At 37.5% G+C, this 21,232-nt stretch overlaps 1 protein-coding gene across 1 annotated transcript; it reads right to left on the bottom strand.

Annotated features, from left to right (window-relative positions):
- Nucleotides 1–336: 336 nt before the first annotated feature.
- CPE (carboxypeptidase E) lies at nt 337–20,421 on the bottom strand. Its single transcript, XM_031553248.1, has 9 exons — nt 20,367–20,421; nt 16,299–16,495; nt 14,210–14,377; nt 13,530–13,647; nt 12,332–12,514; nt 8,378–8,517; nt 6,424–6,523; nt 3,909–4,027; nt 337–2,843 (listed from the first exon to the last, which is right to left on the bottom strand). Exons 1-9 carry the CDS (start codon nt 20,419–20,421, stop codon nt 2,745–2,747), a joined length of 1,179 nt encoding a protein of 392 aa, XP_031409108.1. The 3' UTR covers nt 337–2,744.
- Between the last annotated feature and the right edge of the window lie 811 nt (nt 20,422–21,232).

Here is a 21,232-nt window from a genome sequence, read left to right as displayed (position 1 = left end):
AAAAGAACTGTAAGTACTGGGAAAAGGAGAAAGACTCACAAAAGTGGGTGACCTGATCCCACTGACTCCATACAGCTGTAGAGCATCTCATTCTCCCCCATGACTTGACTTGAAAACCTGTTTGAGGAAACCCAAGATATCATCCAAAAGTAGGCTACTCTGGCAGTGTGAAGGGATACGGATGGCCCTCGGTGGGATAGTGGCAGTAAGCCCACTTGTTTCTCTGTTCAAACAACAAATTAGTTGGCATACACACCTCACCGAGGATTTGCTGACATGCTTTACAGACATGCCCAGAAAGAAGGTCACAGTTTGAGCCTGCAAATTACTCACGCATTTTAAGTTTTAAATAAACCTGTAGATTTATTGTACAATAGTACAGCATGTGCCTTTTAAACCAAAAGCTCAGCAGCACACAACACTTTAATCTTCCATTTAAACACACACAGCCCTACAACACAGCTCAGTTCAGCAAGGAAAGCTACATAATTCACTGAGAGTCCTGGCTACGCTGCTCTGAAGGATGTTTACTACAGCAGTGGTTCTGGTGTTGGACCAGCTAATGACTGTAACCTGCTCTCAGCACAGTAATAGCAAGCAGTCACCTAAAGCAAAACATTAATGGGACACTACATTTCACTGCCAATGCACAGAACAGTAGACTAGAGAATCTCACATGTTAGCACAAGTAAGGGTGAGAAATGTATTATGAGATCAGCGTGATGCAATGTCTGCACTAGCTATGCTGTACAATCCACCACACAGGAAGATTGGATGCATGACAGGCATTGCACCAACAGTGATACTGTGTATGTTGATACAGCAAGGTTTGGAAGAGGCAGAGCAGGGTGTTGTATACAAATATACATTCACCTTATTACATTAGTTTACAGGCCAGCAACACTCCTGTAGCCAGTCGTCCGTATGCCAGTGGTCTCTTTAATTTTTATGCTGCTTGCTTCAGTTTTACCTGGTTCTGCTGAAAGCAGTATCACCACTTCCAGACTCTGGATGTGCCTTAATATTTCCAATTATCACTGCAGCATCCTTCATCCAAGCATGTTCGTGTGCCCAGCTTCCCCAGGCTGTTCCCAAGATGTGCACAGGTTGGGTTCTCCGTTGGACACAGAGGCTCCTCCTCACACTGGAGATTCAAAGGTCACCACTGGATAACGACTCACAGGATGTTCAGTTCCCCTAAAGGCTGGAATCCAATACCTAACAACTAAATGATTTACAGGTTTCAGAGTAAATTCCTGACCAGTGAGTATATTCCTTCTTATTGCTGTTCAATCTATCAATGTGTGGTTACATTTTCACTGCAAAGGATCGAGTGCTGTTTTTATTAGAGAATACCAAATTGTCAAAAAAGATATTTTTCAGTAGAGTTTTAAATACTCAGAGGAGGTAAATTTGGATCCTATTCCTGGATATGTGATTTTTCACTTAAGGTGGGAATACGATAATGCATTGTTGGTAGATTCTAAATGGCACTGAACTTCTACAACATCAGCTAAAATAACATGCTCATCAAAACACAGGCAGAGGAAGGAAATCCATATCAAATACCTGATCTTGGATTAAAATAGAGAAGCAATAGTGTCAAAACTTTCAATGAGATGCTTAGTTGAAATAAAGCAGCAGTTTCAGAAGAATTGTACCAAACCTTTTTGGTCAAATTTCACCACAGATAAAATTCTCAATTATCAGTCTTGCATCTAGATCCCAATAAGATTAACCAACATAAGAAACAAAGTTGGAACAAAAGCAAACCGTTCTTGGCTTGTGAAGCTAAATGCATATCACCCATGATTTTCAGTTCATTGTCTGACTTTTGTGTAAAGTTCTGGTAGCTTTCAGTGACCATACGAACTTTCAGCAGATTATTTAGGCAGCACTGATACATTTAGAGTTTGTTGGAAAGGCAGGTATTTAATTTCAACTGATATGATCTGAAATTCCTTTTTTCTTGACGGAAAACAAACACAAGTAGCATATCAACAAGATGCACAAGCTTTTCTTCTTTGTCCATTCAGAATTTTTAATTTGGCTAGTAAATAATGAGAAATAATTTAAACCTGATCTTGAGATAATCATGAACAGTTTAAGACAAAAGCTCTTGAATTCTTGAATTCACTTCATGCCATCTTTAATAAAAGAGTTAATGCAGATTCATTCTTTCTGCTTCCTGAAATGAAGTGAGAAGTTTATGGTTCTTACATATTTGAATAGTCCCAACACCAGAGACACACAAAATGTTATAATGTATTTTAATCATTACACCACCACATTATTATTATAAGCCTTTTCAATAACACTCATATAGAACTCAGTAAAGAGCACTGTCTACTACTATGCACTGTCAAATATTTCTGGTGGTACTGGGAACTGACTACAGTGCTTTATTTTTTCTTAAATCAAAATTTAACTTACACATTCTGAACTTGTACATAATACACAAGATTGTACTTCCATATAGGCTGCAGAGACATTCACTCTTTTTTTTTTGTCTGATTTGTATATAAGAGTAAATTTTCTATAACAATATGAAAGAAAATTAATAACTTATGTATCTAGCTAGGCGTTTAGTATTTATTTTTAATAATATTAATCAAAAGATGACTGAAAAAAATCAAAGTTAAATATTGTGAAGTGCACAAAATCTAAAATATAGGGACTTTCCACAGTACATTATACTAAATCAACATATAACAGATTCAAAGCTTAAAAGCCGAAATCTTCATTTAAAAATTTAGTGTTTCTGACATCATTTTCCACCATTCCATCAGCTCTTCTTTCTCCTCTTCTTTTCTTTCAGACAATGACTCCAGTTCAAAATCAACCTGAATAAGAGAAGCAATCAAAATATTGGTAAGAGAGAGAAATGTGTGCTTTTAAGAGTCATTTACTAAAAGTTGTTTAACACCGCCATAGGCCCTGGGGAAAGACTTTCTATTTTAGGCTAGGATTTATTCCACAGCCTCTTGTGTCTCATTTAAGTACGTGCAACACTTCCATATCAACACAATAAACATCCATCAAATACACAAAGGTGCATAATAAAATTTCCAAAAGAATCCAGCTATCTGACCAGTCTTTGGCTTAGTCAAAAACGACAGTGCAAAGAAATTAAGAATAGTTTATAGGTACACGTATCTTCTAGCATGTAACATGCATCTCTTTCACGTACTGCTAACACCTAGCAGGGCAGACTCCCAACATACCAAAATACATGCTCTATTTTATGTCATCAGGAAAATCCAGGGAGCTTTCACATGGTTCACTACTGTGGATATGACATATGAGTTACACACTTGAAGAAATAAGCATCCATTGTAATTTTTAGGAGCCGACTCCATACCGATATATGGAGGATGAATAAAAAATGCTTGTGAACTCTTAAAACAGAGCCTCAGTCTTATTCACCATACACACTGGGTATGAAGCATAGCTCCACCACTGTTTTTCTGCACAGAGCTGAGGACAGTTTTTAACCTGTGCAGGTAGTCACTTGACAATCTAGACTAGAAAGACAAGTGAAAATCTCAAGATTGCTTACTCCTTACACCACACTACTTAGAGATATGCTGTGATTGCCTGATTTCCTAGCCATATAGTTACTAATAAAAAAGAACAAATATCTCAATATCATCCTTCTCTGTGCCACCTCATTTCAAATGAGACCATAAAGCAAAGAAATGAGTTTAAATGAGATTGTTCTCAGTGGTTTACACAGCAAGAACTACAAAAGCAGAATTCCAGACTGTCTTCTAAAACAGTATAAAATATTCTGAAAAACAGCCTTTAGGCTAGGCTACACATATCAGAAAGGAGAAAAAAAGTTTGCTTTTTTGTTTTGTTTGTTTCAATATAATAGATGCTAAACTGACATGCATATGATCACTTACCACAACAGCAGGGCTAAAGGGCACAGCTACTTTTTTAGTTATTGCTAGATAACCTGGTGCTGAGGCTGTGAGTTTGTAGTTTCCAGGCACAAGCAGTCTCCAGTAATCACCATCCTTGGCTGCACAGAAGATGAAAGAAATAAAATCAAAAAAATATGCATAAAATTAATTACTCAGCCAAGGAACAGGGACTGTCTAGCTTGTCAGCAACTGCTGTGTTCCTGTCAGCCTTCTTTCAGCTGTCTGAAAGAAATATTCTGTAAAGACTGTATGAATATATCACCACAGATTTTCTTCTTTTCAGGTTAACACAACAAGCGTTTTTAACTCCGAAGTTGTGCTGTATCCTCCTTGAAAGACTTTGCCTTCTGAAGCTGAAAGCTCTCAGCACACTGAAGAAAAGGGTAAATTTGGGACATTATCCCAGTATAGAAGTGCTTCTCCAGCCAATGCACAGCCTGTTTTAAGCATCTGAGTTTGCCTGCAGTGCAACGTAGATTATTAATGTCCTTCACTCAATATTCTGGAAATTCAAATTGAAATTGATTTTATTCTCCCCAGATTCAAATAAATAGGACCACTTTTCTCAAGCTATAATGTACAGAAAGCTATAAATGATCACACCCTGGAATATTCCATGTATAATGTCTCTGAAAGTATCTACTCATTTCAGTATCCAGGCAATGTCTAGGGTTTTTTTCCTTCCATTTAACTGAACAAAGAAATGAAAGCTTGATCCACCAAGGTCAAAGAAAAGACTTCTACTGCTCTGACTATTACTGCAGACAATTTCTTTTTTTTTTGTCAGAAAAATAAAGTACGTGATGTCCAAAAGAGTGGTGAGGCACTGGAATGGGCTGCCCAGAAAGCTGTTTGAGTCACTGACCTTGGAGGTGTTCAAGAAATGTTTAGATGATGTACTAAGGGACATGGTTAAGTGCGAAATATTGCTGGTAGGTGGATGGTTGGACACTGGATGATGTTGGAGGTCTTTTCCAACCTTAATGATTCAAAGATTCTAATTTGCACAGCAAAAAACGTTAGTAGTTGTTCACACTATTCCCAGACTTTTTTCTTTACAGAACAAAAAGAAAACAAAATACAGAGCAGCAGTAATGATCCATTCTACTTTCTGGCAACGAAACAAAGATGAATTTTAAGTCACGAACAAAGGAGCAAGAGAATAATTTAAAACAAAACCAAACCAACAACAAGAAGATCTGTCCTTCTTTTTCAATGTGCTCAAATTTAAGTACTTATTTTCCTCACTATTTCGACAACTTCTCAATGAGTACAGATATAAAAATGTGATTCGTGACAATGCTTTTTTGTACTATAGAAGTGTGAGTGTATGCTCTCATATTCCAGAATATCTCTTTGCACAGCTTATTCCCTCATTTTATCCCTAACAATTATTCTCAGCATTACATTTTTTAGCTTTCCTACACTCTGTGAAAGAAGGTGGCTAATATTATTGTGGGCTGCTCTCCTCTTTAGTAGAGATGCTGCCCTCTTGAAGGTGATGTGAGAACACAGCAGAGCCAGCTGAGAGTCTGCCAATCCTGTATCATGGTATTCTGTACCTCTGTAAGAGTACAGTAAGACATATCAATGGGAAATAAGACATATCAATGGGAAATGGCCACAATGTAAAATGCCAATGCTTTATTATGTATGATCTTATATTTTTTTTTCCTAAAAAGTATCTTTTAACAACAAAAGTTTTTAAAACTTGTCATTTAGAATAAGAAACAGTCAACAAGGAAGACTGCAGGTCAGCACTGTGAAAACAACCTTTGAACTCACTCCTTGAATAAAGCACAACACCAGCCAAAAGCTGATCCAATTTTCTGTGAACACCAACATGACATTTTTCTCTCTTTCAAATGCCCTTCTTAAAAGAAAAGAAGAGGAGAGGAGAGGAGAAAGGAGAAAGGAGAAAGGAGAAAGGAGAAGGAGAAGAGAGAGAAGAGAAGAAGAGAAGAAGAGAAGAAGAGAGAAGGAGAAAGGAAAAGGAGAAAGGAAAAGGAGAAAGGAAAAGGAAAAGGAAAAGGAAAAAGGAAAAAGGAAAAAGGAAAGGAAAAAAATTTACACATGATGAGGTATGTTCACATTGTAATATAAGTTCTGGACTGCAATTTAGCCTTTCAGCTCAAAACAGCACTGCCAACAGCACTGCCAACAGAACTTTAGATTCTGGCAGATTTGTGAAGTACCACCACAAATCAGAAGACAAGATAAGCATGAATAACCAACAGCCATCAGTAGCACTTCACACCAGAGATCCATTAAGCCCCAGCAACTGTTCTTCATCTCCTCTGACAGCGAAATACTAGTGGAATATTCATGACATCCTGCAGGCAAGGAGTTTCTTGGGGCACAACATGTTTTCCTAGGTTCAAAACTATCGTACCTTTAGGCATCAGCTAATAAGATCTGAAATGACTCCATTCTGCAAAGGAAAAAAATGTGGCAGTATATTCCAGCACTTAGCTTCTTCAGGCACAAAACTTACCTGACGTAATGTCATGGCTTATCCCCTCCACAGAAATGGTAGCATTTGCTATTGGATTGCCCTGAAGATCTTTAACAAAACCCTTCACTCCTCGATGAATCTAAAATAATCAAAAGCAGAAGCACATACAAAATCATTTAACAGTTCCTAAGAGAAGTAATTTGCATCAGTATATTGATATATATCATATAGATATATCTAAGGATGCATGCTGACAGCTATCAAGGATAATTCTTAATTCTTAATAATTATATACATACATATATATATTCCATTAATAAGTCTTTAATTTTTCTCTATATAATAATTATTGAACATCAAGGTTAAAGAATTCAGCTTAGTTATTCTAATTCCTCCACATTATACAAACCTTCTTCAGAAACACACATCAAATCACAAAACATAAACACTGGTTTGAAAGCACTAGTTACTGCGACTTAATAAATGTGCTGAAAAATTTTCAAAGACAGGCTGAAAATAAAATTTTAAAAATAGAAGTTTCACCAACTGTAAGAATTTAGGGCAAACGATGGATGGAAATACTTAAAAGTCAAACAAGGTTAAATGTGGGCACTTGGGCTCTTACCCAAAATGTCCAGGGCTTTGAGCTGGACCACCTGGAGTCACAGTACTCCCCACTGAGCTACAAAAGAGCTACAATGGATCAGGTCTTTGCTCCTTCTTGCCTCATAGGCAATATGCTCCATGCTGCAGCGCAGCATCCATTGAGCTTTTGTGATCTCCAGCTGAAACCCTTCTCTGTTCAGTGACAGAACCAGATTCTCTCATTTCTTTAAAATCAAAGGAGGAATAGCAGTGGCACTGATGTTTAAGAGATGCTTGAGAACAGGGACCAAGATCCACCATCACTACTCACTTTCTCCTCAGAAAACACCAGGATTATCTGAACTGTCTGTTCCTAGTGAAATTAAAGCACTGATGTGACTACAGTGTGTGAGGAGACCAGATTGGCTGAGAAAAGCAGAAAGTACACATTAGCACTGTTCTGGCAATCACGAGGGAGCTGGAACACTGGGCTGGTCTTGTTACTCTCTAAGATGCCAGGCAGACCATCTGAACTTCAGAGAGAAAGCCAGCAGCTCCACAGAAGCTAGGAAGTTGACGAATCAACCTCTTACACATTAGTAATTAGGAACATGCAATGACACCACAGTTTTAAATGATAGAAAGAAAATTAACCCATGCAGCCAAAGAGCTGAGCAGCATTTAGATAGCTGAGATGTGGATCTCATAATAAATTCCAGCCCACATACCACTTTCAAAACTGTCTAACTCAAACATTTCAAATGATGAAGTATTTCACATTTCTAGCTACATAAAGTGGTTCTGCAAAAATAAATTCTTGAAGAAGTAAATGTATTACTTGACCAACTCTGCCAACAAAATATGTTTCTGATTTCATAATCCCAAGTGTGCAGCCATTAATGACAACAGATATGTTTGTGATCTTGAAGTAACAATATCCAGATTTCAGAAATTTGAAACTGCCACAGTTTGGCAGATATGCTCCCTGATGTTATACTGAGCTGCCACCTACAGCCCAACCTGGTCATCTATGCTCCCCTTGTGCATCCAGTCATTCATGCCATCTCCTGTACACGCACACTTTCATCTGTAGAGGGCAATTTATCTCCTTGTGCACACATCAATGCTGGTGGGATGGATTTATACTCTGGAGATGTGTATTAGCAACCATTCAGGAGGCCAACTTAAGCTAAAAATCTGTAAAAACTGTGATGGATTCCATATTTTTTTTCCTTTTTTTTTACACCCTTACATTCAGAAGTATCATGCAGGATTATCAGCTTGGAGATATAAGAATTACGTACTGATCAGATTAATATGAGATATCAAATTAAATGTTCGCTCAGCACAAAGTTTTAGAAAAGTTTCACATACAATAACTAGAGTTTTGCCATTCTTTTTTTCTTACCTGCTCAATGTAATTGATGAGGGAGTTCTTGTTGTCCTCCCAGTAGCCCTTCAGAGTTTCTTCAGGTGGGAATTTTTCACAGCTAAGCTCCACTGTGATTTCAAAGCAGTTGCTGCTGAGGTAATTGAAATCCTGCATTCCTACAATGCCAGAAAAGAGTTATGAATGGATTTTGCATTGTTCTTAAGTAACTGGAGCAAAGAGGGACATGTGAGATGCTGGACATACTAAGAAAATAATAATAGCTATAAATACAATCGGAAAAATTCTATTTAATCAGCTTAATTCTGAATTGAATGATGTTACAACAGAGAAACTAACAAAACTCTTCCTCCCAGGGAAAGTTTAGAAAAGACATGACTATGATGTTGCACCTGACCTGCATGCTCCAATCTGACACATATTTTTCAGTTGCTGGCATAAAGATAACTTCTTTTTCCTCACTGCGAACTTAAAATCATTTCCAATTCTGTCCCAAGTGTCTTCTGATGAAAGTAAAAGGCGATCATTTTGTAATCGAAAAAGAATGACAATTAACTATAGAGCAAATGAAGCATGATAAAATGTCTTTGAAAGAAAGACTGATAAATACTGGTCAAAAACACGATAAATTTCCTGAAAACGTAATATTTCAACTTAGTAACATTTTACTCGAAATAGCATCTGTTTTCTAAAGAATATTCTGAGTTCGGTCAAGCTTTTGTGCATAGATCCCAAATATATGATTTTCTACAAGGAAAAAAAAAAAAGCAGACATCCTACTAATTTTTTTCCATATATAGTATTTTTTTCCATAGAGAGAACACAATACCTTTGAAAGAGAAACACTGGACAGATTTCAATTAATTAAAAGAAATCTCATTATAAATGTAGCTTTAACCATACAAATTTAAGAATATATACAATAGCATCATCAACAGGTGTAAAAAGCTGGTCAGAATGACATATTCTTTTGCATTTCTGAGCCACTCCTCTCTCTGCAATGGGAATGTTGTCTACTGCAAATCAGTCAACAGATAACCAAGACAGTTCCAGTTCTGTAAGTGGATCAAGAACTGGGGGGAACATGACTGTCCTTAGGAAGGTTACAATTACATTCTTTGCAGATGCTGATAACAACTAAGCTCTTGCTTTCCCGATCTAGGTAGCAAGCAGAGTCAGTGGGCTCTCTAACAGAAGGCTGAAAAGAGAAAGGTTACCAAGTATTTATAAATCAAAGGATTTTACAAGCAGCTACTTCATTCAGCCCTGCGTTGATCTGTGTCAGCTATGTAGGAGACCTAATATGATCTCTTTACTAAAGCACTGGCACTATACAGCAATGTCTAGAGAGCTGACGTCATATCCAAAAGAGAACACCGAAGGCAGTGAACAGATTGAGTCAGGAGGGATTTTGCCAACACATATGGATGAAGAGTCTATTTTCTGCCAATCAGGCAATAGACTTTTAACTACTGATAGGAACAGAGAGTGTTCAGACTCATTAAATTAAAAATAAAAAAGTTTTCTATTTTTAAGCCTGTTTAGATGGCAGGAAAATGAGAACACAGAAGGCAAGATGTGCTCCTGAGAGGGACATCAGAGCTGTCCCACCACGCAATTTTATGTGATGGATCATCACCTGTACACAGCAAGAGATCAGCAGAGTCATGAGTCACCCCAACAGCTGACTACCAGGTAAGTGTTCCAGACAGCAGATAATGCTGTTTTTCTTGATTTCTTTCTTCTACAAGAAAGAAAGAAATCATGAAGAGAACAACATAGTCCCAAAGAGCACAACATAATTTTACTGTGATGCCAACAACCCTTTAACACTGCTGCTCCAATACTCGGGAATTTTCTCCCTCTCCACCTCCCAAAGCAAGGTGACACCAGGGGATGTCCCAGCATCCCAAGGACAGAATTAAGAAGGAATGTAGTTCTGCTTTTGTGCAAAACACTCATACCTCATAGTTTGTTTCCTGGCTCTTGGCATGGTTGGTGGAAAAAAGTTCCGCCTACATCACTGATACACAGGTGATGATCTGAATCTCTGGCATAGAAAATGGGTTAAAGATAATCTGGATTTGAACTATGGCCTACTACATCTGCAGTCTGGTTGTACTGGCCTGGCTACAATTTGCATTCTTTATCTGCCTGTTCATACAGTAGTTAAGTGCAACACCCAATAAATCAATACATTTCAAAAGATTTATTCAACCCTGCAGCAACTTTGATACCACTGCCCAAAGCTTCTAACTGCCCTATTCCTCATCGTTATACACCCAGGATATATCTGAGGTATCCACATCATCACATTCCCAAAGCTTCTCATTTTAACAAAAAAAGTGGAGTGTGGTGTGCCATTGGAATCCAGGCATCAGAATTACCTACACTTTGAATTAAAAGCTGTATCAGAAAGCTGGCTGTACTTCCACACGTGTAAAGCCAGTAACTTCCAGCAAGACAGGATAGAGTACTGTACACAATATGGAGAACATGTGCCTCCTACATGTGTTGTATAAAATCCCTAAGAAATGTTCCTTAGTACTGCTTTCAAAGCTGGTAGCACGGAAAGTAATTGAAGTTAGATGTGAATGAACAGAGTGCCAAGAGTGATTTAAGATCAACTGAAAACAGAAAGATATCTAAGCAATAGCCTGCGAGCACAGCAGTGGAAACTGCACTGAAGTGCTATTTTCATAATGACATTAGGATCTGATTAGATTCTGGTGATACTGTAATGACTGAGCAGGCAGAGCATGCTTATGGCTAGTTAGTAATTCATTACTATCTGCTCTTCTCATTTGTATTTCCAAATAGCTATTCCACACAAAAAGTACATTAAAAAACTGGTGTTTTTTAATTTAAATTAAATATATTTATAATATATTTATATTTATAATATAAATATATTTTAATTAAAATTACTGGTGTTGAAAAGCTTTGCACTTACTAGTGAAGGAAATTCCAAAATTATTAAATCATTAATTACAAGCTGATAGAAATAAGACCAGCATTAAAAAAAAAACATTTTATATACAAGTTTGTTTTTGCTTGTGGCCTGATGTGGCCTCTTCCTACAGGAGTACAAATTGCTTTTCAATAGCTTACATCACTGCCAACTTTGAGCATACTACCATCTGGATAGCAAAATGTCACCAATACAACAGATGACTTCACTGCCACTTTCTGTCTCCTAAGAGAGCTTTCCAGAATAAAGGAATAAATTTCAATAAAACTTTAACTTGAACTAAGTAATGTTTAGTTATTTTCCTTAGCTCTAGATGTAGAAAGAACTGCTTTCACTGAACTCCTTTTATGCTTTTGTTGTTGCTTTTCTTCTAACTCACTCTGTTGCTCTTACTACCATGAAGGTTTTGATCAACAATCACAGCTTGCCAGCTGACTTTTACACTTGGAAAAAACAACAATAAAGAACAAATTCATGCTGTATGGTTCACAGTTATCTCCATTGCATCTCTCCATTTTTTACTGCATCATATTAAGATTACAGACTCTGGTTAGAACTAGGACTCCATAATTCTTGCCTTTGTACAAATACATGAAAAAAAAAAAAAAGGCTCTCTTGGGCAATTTTCAGTCTAATTTAAAAATAAGATCCAAAAGAAGAATTAATTCAAGCTTTCCAACAAGTTTTTCCAATGGAAAAGTCTTTCTTTGTCATATGCAGTTTAGTCAGAATGAAAGCACTGCATCAAAACAATGGAAAGAGAACATTTTCCTAAGGAAAAAAAATAGAGGCTAAAAGTTAAATAGGTTCACATTTTCATAGCTAATACTCAATATTTCACTAAGTTATTTTTTGATTGAACTGAAACAAATTAAACAGTTAAATCTTTCAATCTGGTGTTGCCGTGGTACCAGAGCAGTGATATTCCAGTCTGGGGGAAGGAGTTTCCAGAGTGAAAACTCAAGCTTGAAATAACCACCTGAGTCAGCTATGGGTCTCACCTCCTGGGACACTGTACCATGCACCACCATTTGTCGTTCCATCCACAAAACTGCTGTCATCATCATTTTTACGACATGGTGGTCTGTTTGGATCAGACATAGCAGGGTTTAAAGATGAGTAACTGCGAGCCAGGCTCTGAAAAATAGCATCATCAGGGCAGGAGCTGTATTCGTGAGCACTGCCTGGGGAGAAAAGAAGGTCCAGGAACAAGAATTACCAAAAACACAGTCATACAGGCTGGGGTCAGAACCGAGGTTACCCATGCTGCACCTTCAGGATGCTGCTTGGGAATTCCCTGTCTGCCAGTAAGTGTTCTATAGCACTATCAACTAACACGGTGTTATTTGAATCACACTAACATTTCTCCAGTCCTTAATCAATTGTCTGTACCAGGCTGCCCTGTTATTAACGTGAGTATTCATATCAGCCTTAATATTTATTAAAATATTCATTTCAATATGCACCAAAAAATCTAAGGCATTCTAGGCTTTCCATTCTTTTTAAGAAAACAGAACATGGAAAAATGTTTCTACTTAAAAAGTTGTACAGCCTGGTATTCCAAGAATTTGCAATTAAACTATTGGAGACAGACTGAAGAAAGTCAATTACCAACAATATCATCACATCACAATCATTTCAGTCATGTGTACAACCTGTAGTGGCAGAAACAGCCGTGTGCTAAATGGTAACATCTCTACTCAAAGTGATCCTTGTTTTTATATGACCAATACTATGAAACAATAATAGCTGTTTTTATTAGCATAACACTGCTTTCAGAAATCCTCCTTGTAAACGTGTAAGTAGAGAAACCTTAGATTATACAGACAGTCTAGACACATCTCTCTAGCTTCACTCAGCAGGATACAAATGGCCTCAGCTAATTTAAGACCTAGGATGCCTTTATTAAATGAGGGATCATGATTTCCTCAGGCATTCCATCACCTCTGTGACGTAACTCTAGCAAAACAAGATATCTGTCTTCAAAATGGTCATACCGTGACTACTTTTAAACATGTTATTAATTAATGAGTAATAATTAATGAATAATAAGTCCTTATTGTCATGCCATGATGTTTACAAAGTGGATTGATGTAAGTACATGACAACATAATACAGAGCATTGAATAATGTTTATAATAATAAATATGGGGAAAAAAAGCATAGAATAAGTATTTCTATCTCCTCATATCTACATACCACTCCGAGTCTCATCATAAGGGTAGTTTGCAACAAGGTCTCCTCCATGGAGATTGGCAGAGAGCACAAAGGGAATATCCATAATCCAGTGAATGACACCTTTCGTTTCAGGAGCAAGCTTTAATAAAAGAGCATTACCAGCAGTTAAAAACTGATTATTTAGTGCAGAGACTTAGTTACTTGCATATATGTGACTTAGTTATTATCATATATGTTGTGAAATCGTTCAAATGAAGAGAGCTGGATTAGTCTTTTACATCAGAACTTGGATAGATTCATTATCAGCCTTAAAACTGGTGTAAATTAGATCAGAATGAGGAAACATATAAAGTTATCTCATTATTTTTTTTCTTCATATAATAATTATATCTAAGCTAAAACTAAAACATAAAACCAAGAATAATAATTCAAAGTATAAGTTGGTTGGACATAGTCCAATTCTCCGCACTGAAAGTAAAATTACTTCATTTAATAATTTGAATCTGAAGATAGAAAATGGCTATTAAGGCCATCAGATGAATAAATTTAAAGTGACCAGAAAAAAAAAAACAAAGCAGTTACACAAAAACACAGAGAATCACAAAGATTGCACACACACCTTCAAGGGTTGGCTGTGTATCTGCTTACGCAAAATGGAAGAGGGAGGCATGCAAGCAACTTGCTCTCCAGCCTCTGCTTACCTTGGGATTCTGGTCTACAGCTTTCTTCATGTTTTTCAAGAGGTGATTGTTTGGGCCACCCTCCTTCTCATTAACATAGACTATCCTATCCAAATCAGGGAAATTTCGGTTCAGATCTATCCCTTGGGCATTGCTTCGACCAACAAACCAGTCTTTAAGTTCACCGGGCTAAATGAGGGAAAGAAACAGAAAGATTCAGGAGCTTAGGTATCAGTTCTTATGTAGGTATATTTACCAATGTAAATTCACATCACGTTCTTACCTTTCACGTTCTCAAGAGTAAGAACGGACCACGTGGGAGTAAAAGCTGAAGAAACCCAAACTGTCTCAGAGGAGGGAATCACTCCCATCATAACAAGTCTGGACTAAAGATGGGCAAAATTACCATCAGACTTTCCAGTGCCTGTCTGGTTTGTGCTTGTTGAACCTGCCTTCAGGACATGGCTTTTCCTCATTGCCTCATGTGCATGCTTTTGCCCTACAGGCCTCATTTCTAAGAGCCTCTGAGCAGCAGTGGGTGTATCCACCAGCTGCAAGGCACATTTGCATTTCCTTCGTAGTTCTAAATGGCTTCAGGACAAACAAGGGCATTAATCTTTATTTTTCTTGAGAGTTTTATTTTTGTGGCAACCGTCAGCTTCATCTGCTGCAATGGTGGCACCAAATAAAGATGCAGAGAAAAGTTCTGCAGAATCTTTCAGCTGCTCCTTCACATGAGATGTGATTTTGCATTAAGGAAACGCCTTCAGTGTGCATGGCTCTCCTCAGCTTGTCTTTCTAAGCTTTCAGTGCTTAGGTAGATTTTTGGTCTTCCTCTTGGAATATATTAAATGCAGTGTCACACACACTAGTGTAAAGATGCTGCTAAATCAGAACTAAAAGCACTAAAAGAAACTGCTATGCAAATCATTGATAATTTTAAAACAAGTCTTGTAAAAGCAAATGTACTTTAGCTAAAAAGTTTCAGATTATCTTATTACTGAATCTCTACAGTGAGAGATTTCAATCAAGTGGAATAGTGCACCAATTTGAGGACAACTCCTGCTTTATTACCACGAGAGGGAGACATCCTCATGGACATGGGTAAAAACAGGTCTCAGGTTTTTAAAGGCTGCTGAATGAAGAGCTTAATGAGTTTAACTTACTTAACCATAAATAAATAGTCACATTAAAAGATTCCGTATTTATATATCTAAATATGTAGAGAAATCAATAGGACTGTAGAACAAGAAAATTGTTGTTTTCCTTTAGAATAATAATACACACTAGAAATGTGACAGAACAGTATCCTATTTGTCCTCTATTTGCTAACCATGCACTAACACTCTTTACTGAGTTTTCATCTTAAACTAAATACTAAATTTTCTTGATTAATAGCACTTAGCTTAACCTAAGTACTTTATGCCTAAAATATAGATTAAGAGTTGTTTTTATTAAAAACATGGCTCACTTAGATTCCTTGTTTTGAGATAATTCACATAATGCAAATAATTCACATAAATGCATTTAAGTTAGAATATTAGAGGAAACATCAACTTTTTTTCCTCTCTCGTACTTTGGAAACATGATGTTTTCCTATGAGTTACTTGTTCAGGAAGCAATTTGGTCAGCAAACTCAGATGAAAGAATAGGCACGAAGCATAAACATCATTATATTTTAAAATGAAGTATATTCTTTTAAGACATAATGGCTATCCTTGGAAAGCCCAAGCACGATATCTTCTTTGTTAAAGAGAAGAAGCTTACTGTACTATTAGAAAATAAATTACACTGTACCACTCAGTGATCCCCACAGAGTTTATATACTTATAAAATAAATTAAGGTGCCATTTTGATCCTCAGGTTGATACAGAATTACAGAATCACTTGAATAGGAAGGAACCTTTAAAGGCCATCTAGTCCAACTTACTGCAATGAACAGGGACACCTACAGTTACATCAGGTGCTCAGAGCCCTGATCATCATGACTTAGAAAGTCTCCAGGGACGGGGTACCCCTCAAAAACCTGTGCCACTGCCTCACCACCCTTAGGGAAAGAAACCTAATAACCAGTCTAAAATACATAGATAGATATTGTAGTTTTACAAACCTGCGATGCTGCCTTCTCAAAGCCATCCGGATTCAAAGATGGCATGATATGGATACGTGTGCTATGGATCAGGTTGATAATAGTTTCATTGCCTTTCTGGTATTCATTACACAAGTACTGAGCCAAGAAGATGAGCAGCTCCCTTCCAACAGCTTCATTTCCATGCATATTCCCAACATATTTAAATTCTGGCTCTCCTGCAAGAGAAAGAAGAAGCACGTCTTAGAGTAGCTAAAAAAAACAAACAGGCATGGACTAATCACAGTACACCAGAGACAACTCTACTGCTGTGACTACATTTTGTCACAGCATCCCCAGGAAGCTACAAGTCTCTTTTAGGAAAGTGGATCTAGATTTTTTTTCCCTAAACTCTGGCTAAACAAATAGTAATTTACATTTGGTTGTTCGCCAAAGCCAGAGAAAGAATACCAGAGGACAATACACTATTTCAAAATAAATGCTAATCACAGTCATTAACACCACTATTGTTGAGATATAATGCAATTGATGCTTCAGTAACACAAAAAGGTGTCCTAATTTTTAAATATACAGACACTAACAGAGCTTCTTATCCTTAATGTTCTCACCAAGATTAGGTTAACCTTGTCCCACTACACACGCATCAAACTGCAATTCTTCTACCAAAATGCTGCCATGAAACAGCTGCTGATCCTAGTGATCTGAAAAATCCAAAGCAGTTGCTTCAGATATTCAGCTCAGACTTTATAAAGAAAATGCAATGACCTAACTCATGGATCACTCCTGCTGAACATTCCAAAAAACATTCCATATATGTATCTATCGTACGAACGATACATTCTCATGAATCATATGAATTGCTGTTTTATATATTGAACATACACAAGGATGTTTAATTACATATTTAATATTGGCTTTAATACATACTGTATATTTTTATATATTCATTTACCTGTGCATGTCCATATACAAGTTTATTTATACATATATATATTTGTAAGATCAGTACCTACATGAACATTCCAACATTCCCAAGTTGCACCCTTGCAATCCTAGATAATACTGGAGAGGTCTGAGATCTCACAGAGCTGTAAAGGATTTACCTTCTGAAGGACCACATCTTAGGCTCTAACTCCAGAGATACTTTAGTATAAATGTAAATATCTGAAGGGATAGCCAGCAGGGAGAGGAAGAGGGTCCCCCTATACTCTGCCCTTGTGAGGCCCCATCTGGAATCCTGCATTCAGGTGTGGGACTCCCATTACAAGAGCTGCTGCAGTGGGACCAGAGGAAGGCCACAAAGATGATTAAAGGTCTGGAGCACCTCTCCTATGGAGATAGGTTGAGGGAGTTGGGCTTGCCTAGTTCTGAAAACAGAAGGCTCTTGGGAGACCTCATTGCCACTTTCCAGTACTTGAAGGGAACTTACAATCACGAGGCAGATCAACTCTTTACACGGCCTGAAAGTGACAGGACAAAGCTAAGTGGCCTTAAACTAAGAGGGGAGTATTAGATTAGGTGTTAAGAAATTCTTTACTCAGAGAGTGGTGAGGCTCTGGCACAGGCTGCCCAGAGGGGTTACGGATGCCCCATTCCTGGTGGGGCTCAAGGCCAGGTTTGAATGGATCCTGGGCAGCCTGAGCTGGTGGATGGCAACCCTGGCCATAGCCAGGGGTTAGAACTAGATGATCATTAAGATCCCATCCAATCTAAGCCACTCTATAATTCTATGATTGTCTCATAATAAGGACATGCTGGCTTTTCTTGTTAGTTTCCTTTTTAGAGTTCACCTGTTAGCACAGCTTGAATCAAACCTTCTGCTGATGATACGCTTTGAATAGTCTCCATAAGCCCTGGGATAGCCTTTAGCACTACCACAGTGGCAAATTCAAGGCAAGAAGCATTACACAAACAAGGCCTAAATAATTGCTAATCAAGCACACAGCTGTATCTTTCAGTCTGTGCTTGAAAACCTTAATCCACTGATAAGGTCCTAGCAGAGCACTATTAATTCCAGGACTTCTTTTCTAAGACAAGGTAGTTTTGTACATATTATTTCCTCATGTCTTTTGTCAGGTTAAAAAATACTCCAGTTGGAATGAAACAGCATCATTTTATCTGATATGTACAACTCCATTACTGTGACTAAAGCCCTCCGTTTTCTCTTTTGGCATTGAGTTCTTATTTACTGTTTCTTCCTATCTGTTAATGCCAGGGAACGTAAGAGGTCTAATCATCAAGAGTAATCAGACCATGCACTCAGCCCAACCCTATTAAATCAGATGGATACTATTTAATAAAATGTGCAGCAGTGCACATCACAAATTCTCATAATTAGAACACCTGTGCATATGTATATTGCCATATAACTTATGGGGAAAATTTGTTTTGCAAGCTAAGACACAAGCTTATTACCATGGCATTTGTAGTTTTCCCTAGAACACCATTATGGAAGCCTGAAGGAGAACTCACTTCTCCTGACTCCCATCCTATGCATTATTCACTTGCCTTTCTCTTCCACCTGAATTTTACAGAATTGGTTCAAATGAAGAACAGAAACAAAGGTTTTCCATGCAGTATCACTTTCCAGCACCAATCAAAGAATTGTTAACAGTATGTATGAAGGTTTTTGAAAACAAGTACAGTCTAAAGTGAACCCAGAATAAAGCCTTATCGACCACTATCTTCAGCAGCAATAAAAATCTTATGTGGGCATAAAAAGCTGAAAGGAGTTGTGAAAGAGGCAGAGCGAGTCAATGGAATTACAGAAAGTCTTTGCTATGAAAAGTGATTGAAGATAGCTGGCTGGAGGAATAGCTGCTCTTCCCATTAATCCCTTGTAAGCCATTTAACATAGACCTTAATCACCCTTTATAGGATTCCACAAATGTAACTGCCTCACAGAATTCTTATTTTTTAATGAAAGGACTCTGAAAATCTCAACTGGATTATGAACTTTTCTCCAAATGAGCAGAAATGCTTCCCTTCCATGGCAGACAATAGGACATAGATCTTAGAGAAGAGGTATAAAAAAATAATTTTAAAAAGTCTCATTTATTTGACACCAACACATGCAATAAAGTAAAATTATTTTAAAGGGCTTCCATGTTCCAAGATATGATAAACACAAAGGAATATGCAACATCTGTTGCATGAATATTTAAAATTCTTATTTAGCACTATTAGCTTTCTGACAGCATCTGTATAAAAGACAATCTCTTATTCACAGTAACCATGGCAGGTTTTGTGTGACAATGGGAAGATGAGATTTATAAACACTTACATACAAATTCAGCCCAGATACAGAGGTTTGTGATAACAAATGAATGGGTGGATAACTAGTAACATCTTCTGGGGCAAGTCATAAGAAATTAAATGCAGCGATCAACTTTGTAAATATCTCGGTGTCTCTCATGACATCTATGCCAGCACATCATTAAGCTTTTAGAAAGCTTTTACAACCCTCCTAGATTGATTGCGTGGTACATTACAACCTGATAAATGTTTGAGGAAAGAGTATTTTGAAATAGCAAGCATTTCTGCTACCTGACACTGTGAAATGTCACTATTTGCTTCTGCAGTTACAGTCAGCAAAGGTCTTCTGCAGCTTCCTAGGAACAGAAGGAACGTTGTTAATATTGGAAAGGTTGCCTAATTAAAGGTGACTAATCACTGCCATTTTTAGTTCAATGTGTATTTGAAAAGATAGTTATCTTCCAAATCACAGGAGCAAAAAGTTTAGCACTTGCTATGTAGGTCACTCTGAAAGTAATGCCTCCTACAATTTCCATGGAAACCACAACAGATAGAAATAGCACAATAACGCTATTTGATAGAGCACGTTCTCCACTACAGAACACTCTTTTTCAATGTAGCCACCACCTCTAGCTCTGCATTTTCATCAGTGATGACCAAGAGCCTGAATGCTGCGCTCATAAAAATCTGTACCAGCAGAGGTGACCCACTGTTGCTATCTCTGCTGCTGAAAAACACCACCCACTGCCTCACTGTGCTCACATCTACTCTTTGCTCTCCATCAACGTTCAGCAAGCATCAGTGAATGTCAATTGGTGCCATTTTTTTCCATACCGAGGAATTCAATAACACGCCTTTGTTTCGCATGCACTTCTATGTCAGAAGTCATTTTGTCAGACTGCCCTTCTGCTGCTGTTACTAACAGAATGTTGGTGGGAAGGTTCAGCTTCTACTGCCATACGACCAACATCTGCCTTTGATGTCGTGGGCCGACATAATAAAATAGGAGGCATTATTTTTGGAGTATTCCTTGTGTATTTATTGTGAGGCAAGGTAAAGTCATTCCACTAGTCAGACTCCAATGTCAAGCAGTTAACCTCAAAACATAAAGTAGTCTACTCATGGAAGTGCAAGTCATAGGGAAGGAAAAACTGACTATTGGAAATTTTAGGTCCCTAATGAACTGTTTTGCAAATGAGTATCAAACATCCTTAAGGACTTTCATTTCTAAAGGAAAAGCACGTAATGTTCCTGAAATAACAGACTTAGTGTTCTTGATTACAGTTGCTTTATCTAAAGGTGATCAAGGTATTTCTCATGTTCCACATTTTTGTTAGTAGTTCAAAGAGAAATAAACTCTCTGGAGGGCAACTATGAGGAAAATCAGGGATTCTAACATGAGTTTCCTCTTTGAACATAAAAATGGCAAGAGGAAAAGAAGAAAATAAATGAGGATAAAATGTAAGAAAGAGTGAAAGAATCAGAAAATTTAGATTTCTATCATTCTGGTAACTAGGCACCTCCAACCTGCCTGAGCAGCACTTCAGTAGAAACACTGATTTATGTGACATGTGAAAATGAACAGCCCTGGAAGACAGAACAGCAGGCAGTATTACTTTCTACATTCTTGTATAGGCCTTAGGATGTTAGGATGACATTTTCTAGGTACTTCTGGTTTAACTCTGCTGAAACAAACTTCT

This window comes from Meleagris gallopavo, chromosome 4 (assembly GCF_000146605.3).
Source record: "Meleagris gallopavo isolate NT-WF06-2002-E0010 breed Aviagen turkey brand Nicholas breeding stock chromosome 4, Turkey_5.1, whole genome shotgun sequence".
Classification (NCBI taxonomy): Eukaryota; Metazoa; Chordata; class Aves; order Galliformes; family Phasianidae; genus Meleagris; species Meleagris gallopavo.
This window is presented reverse-complemented; position numbering and strand designations above follow the sequence as displayed.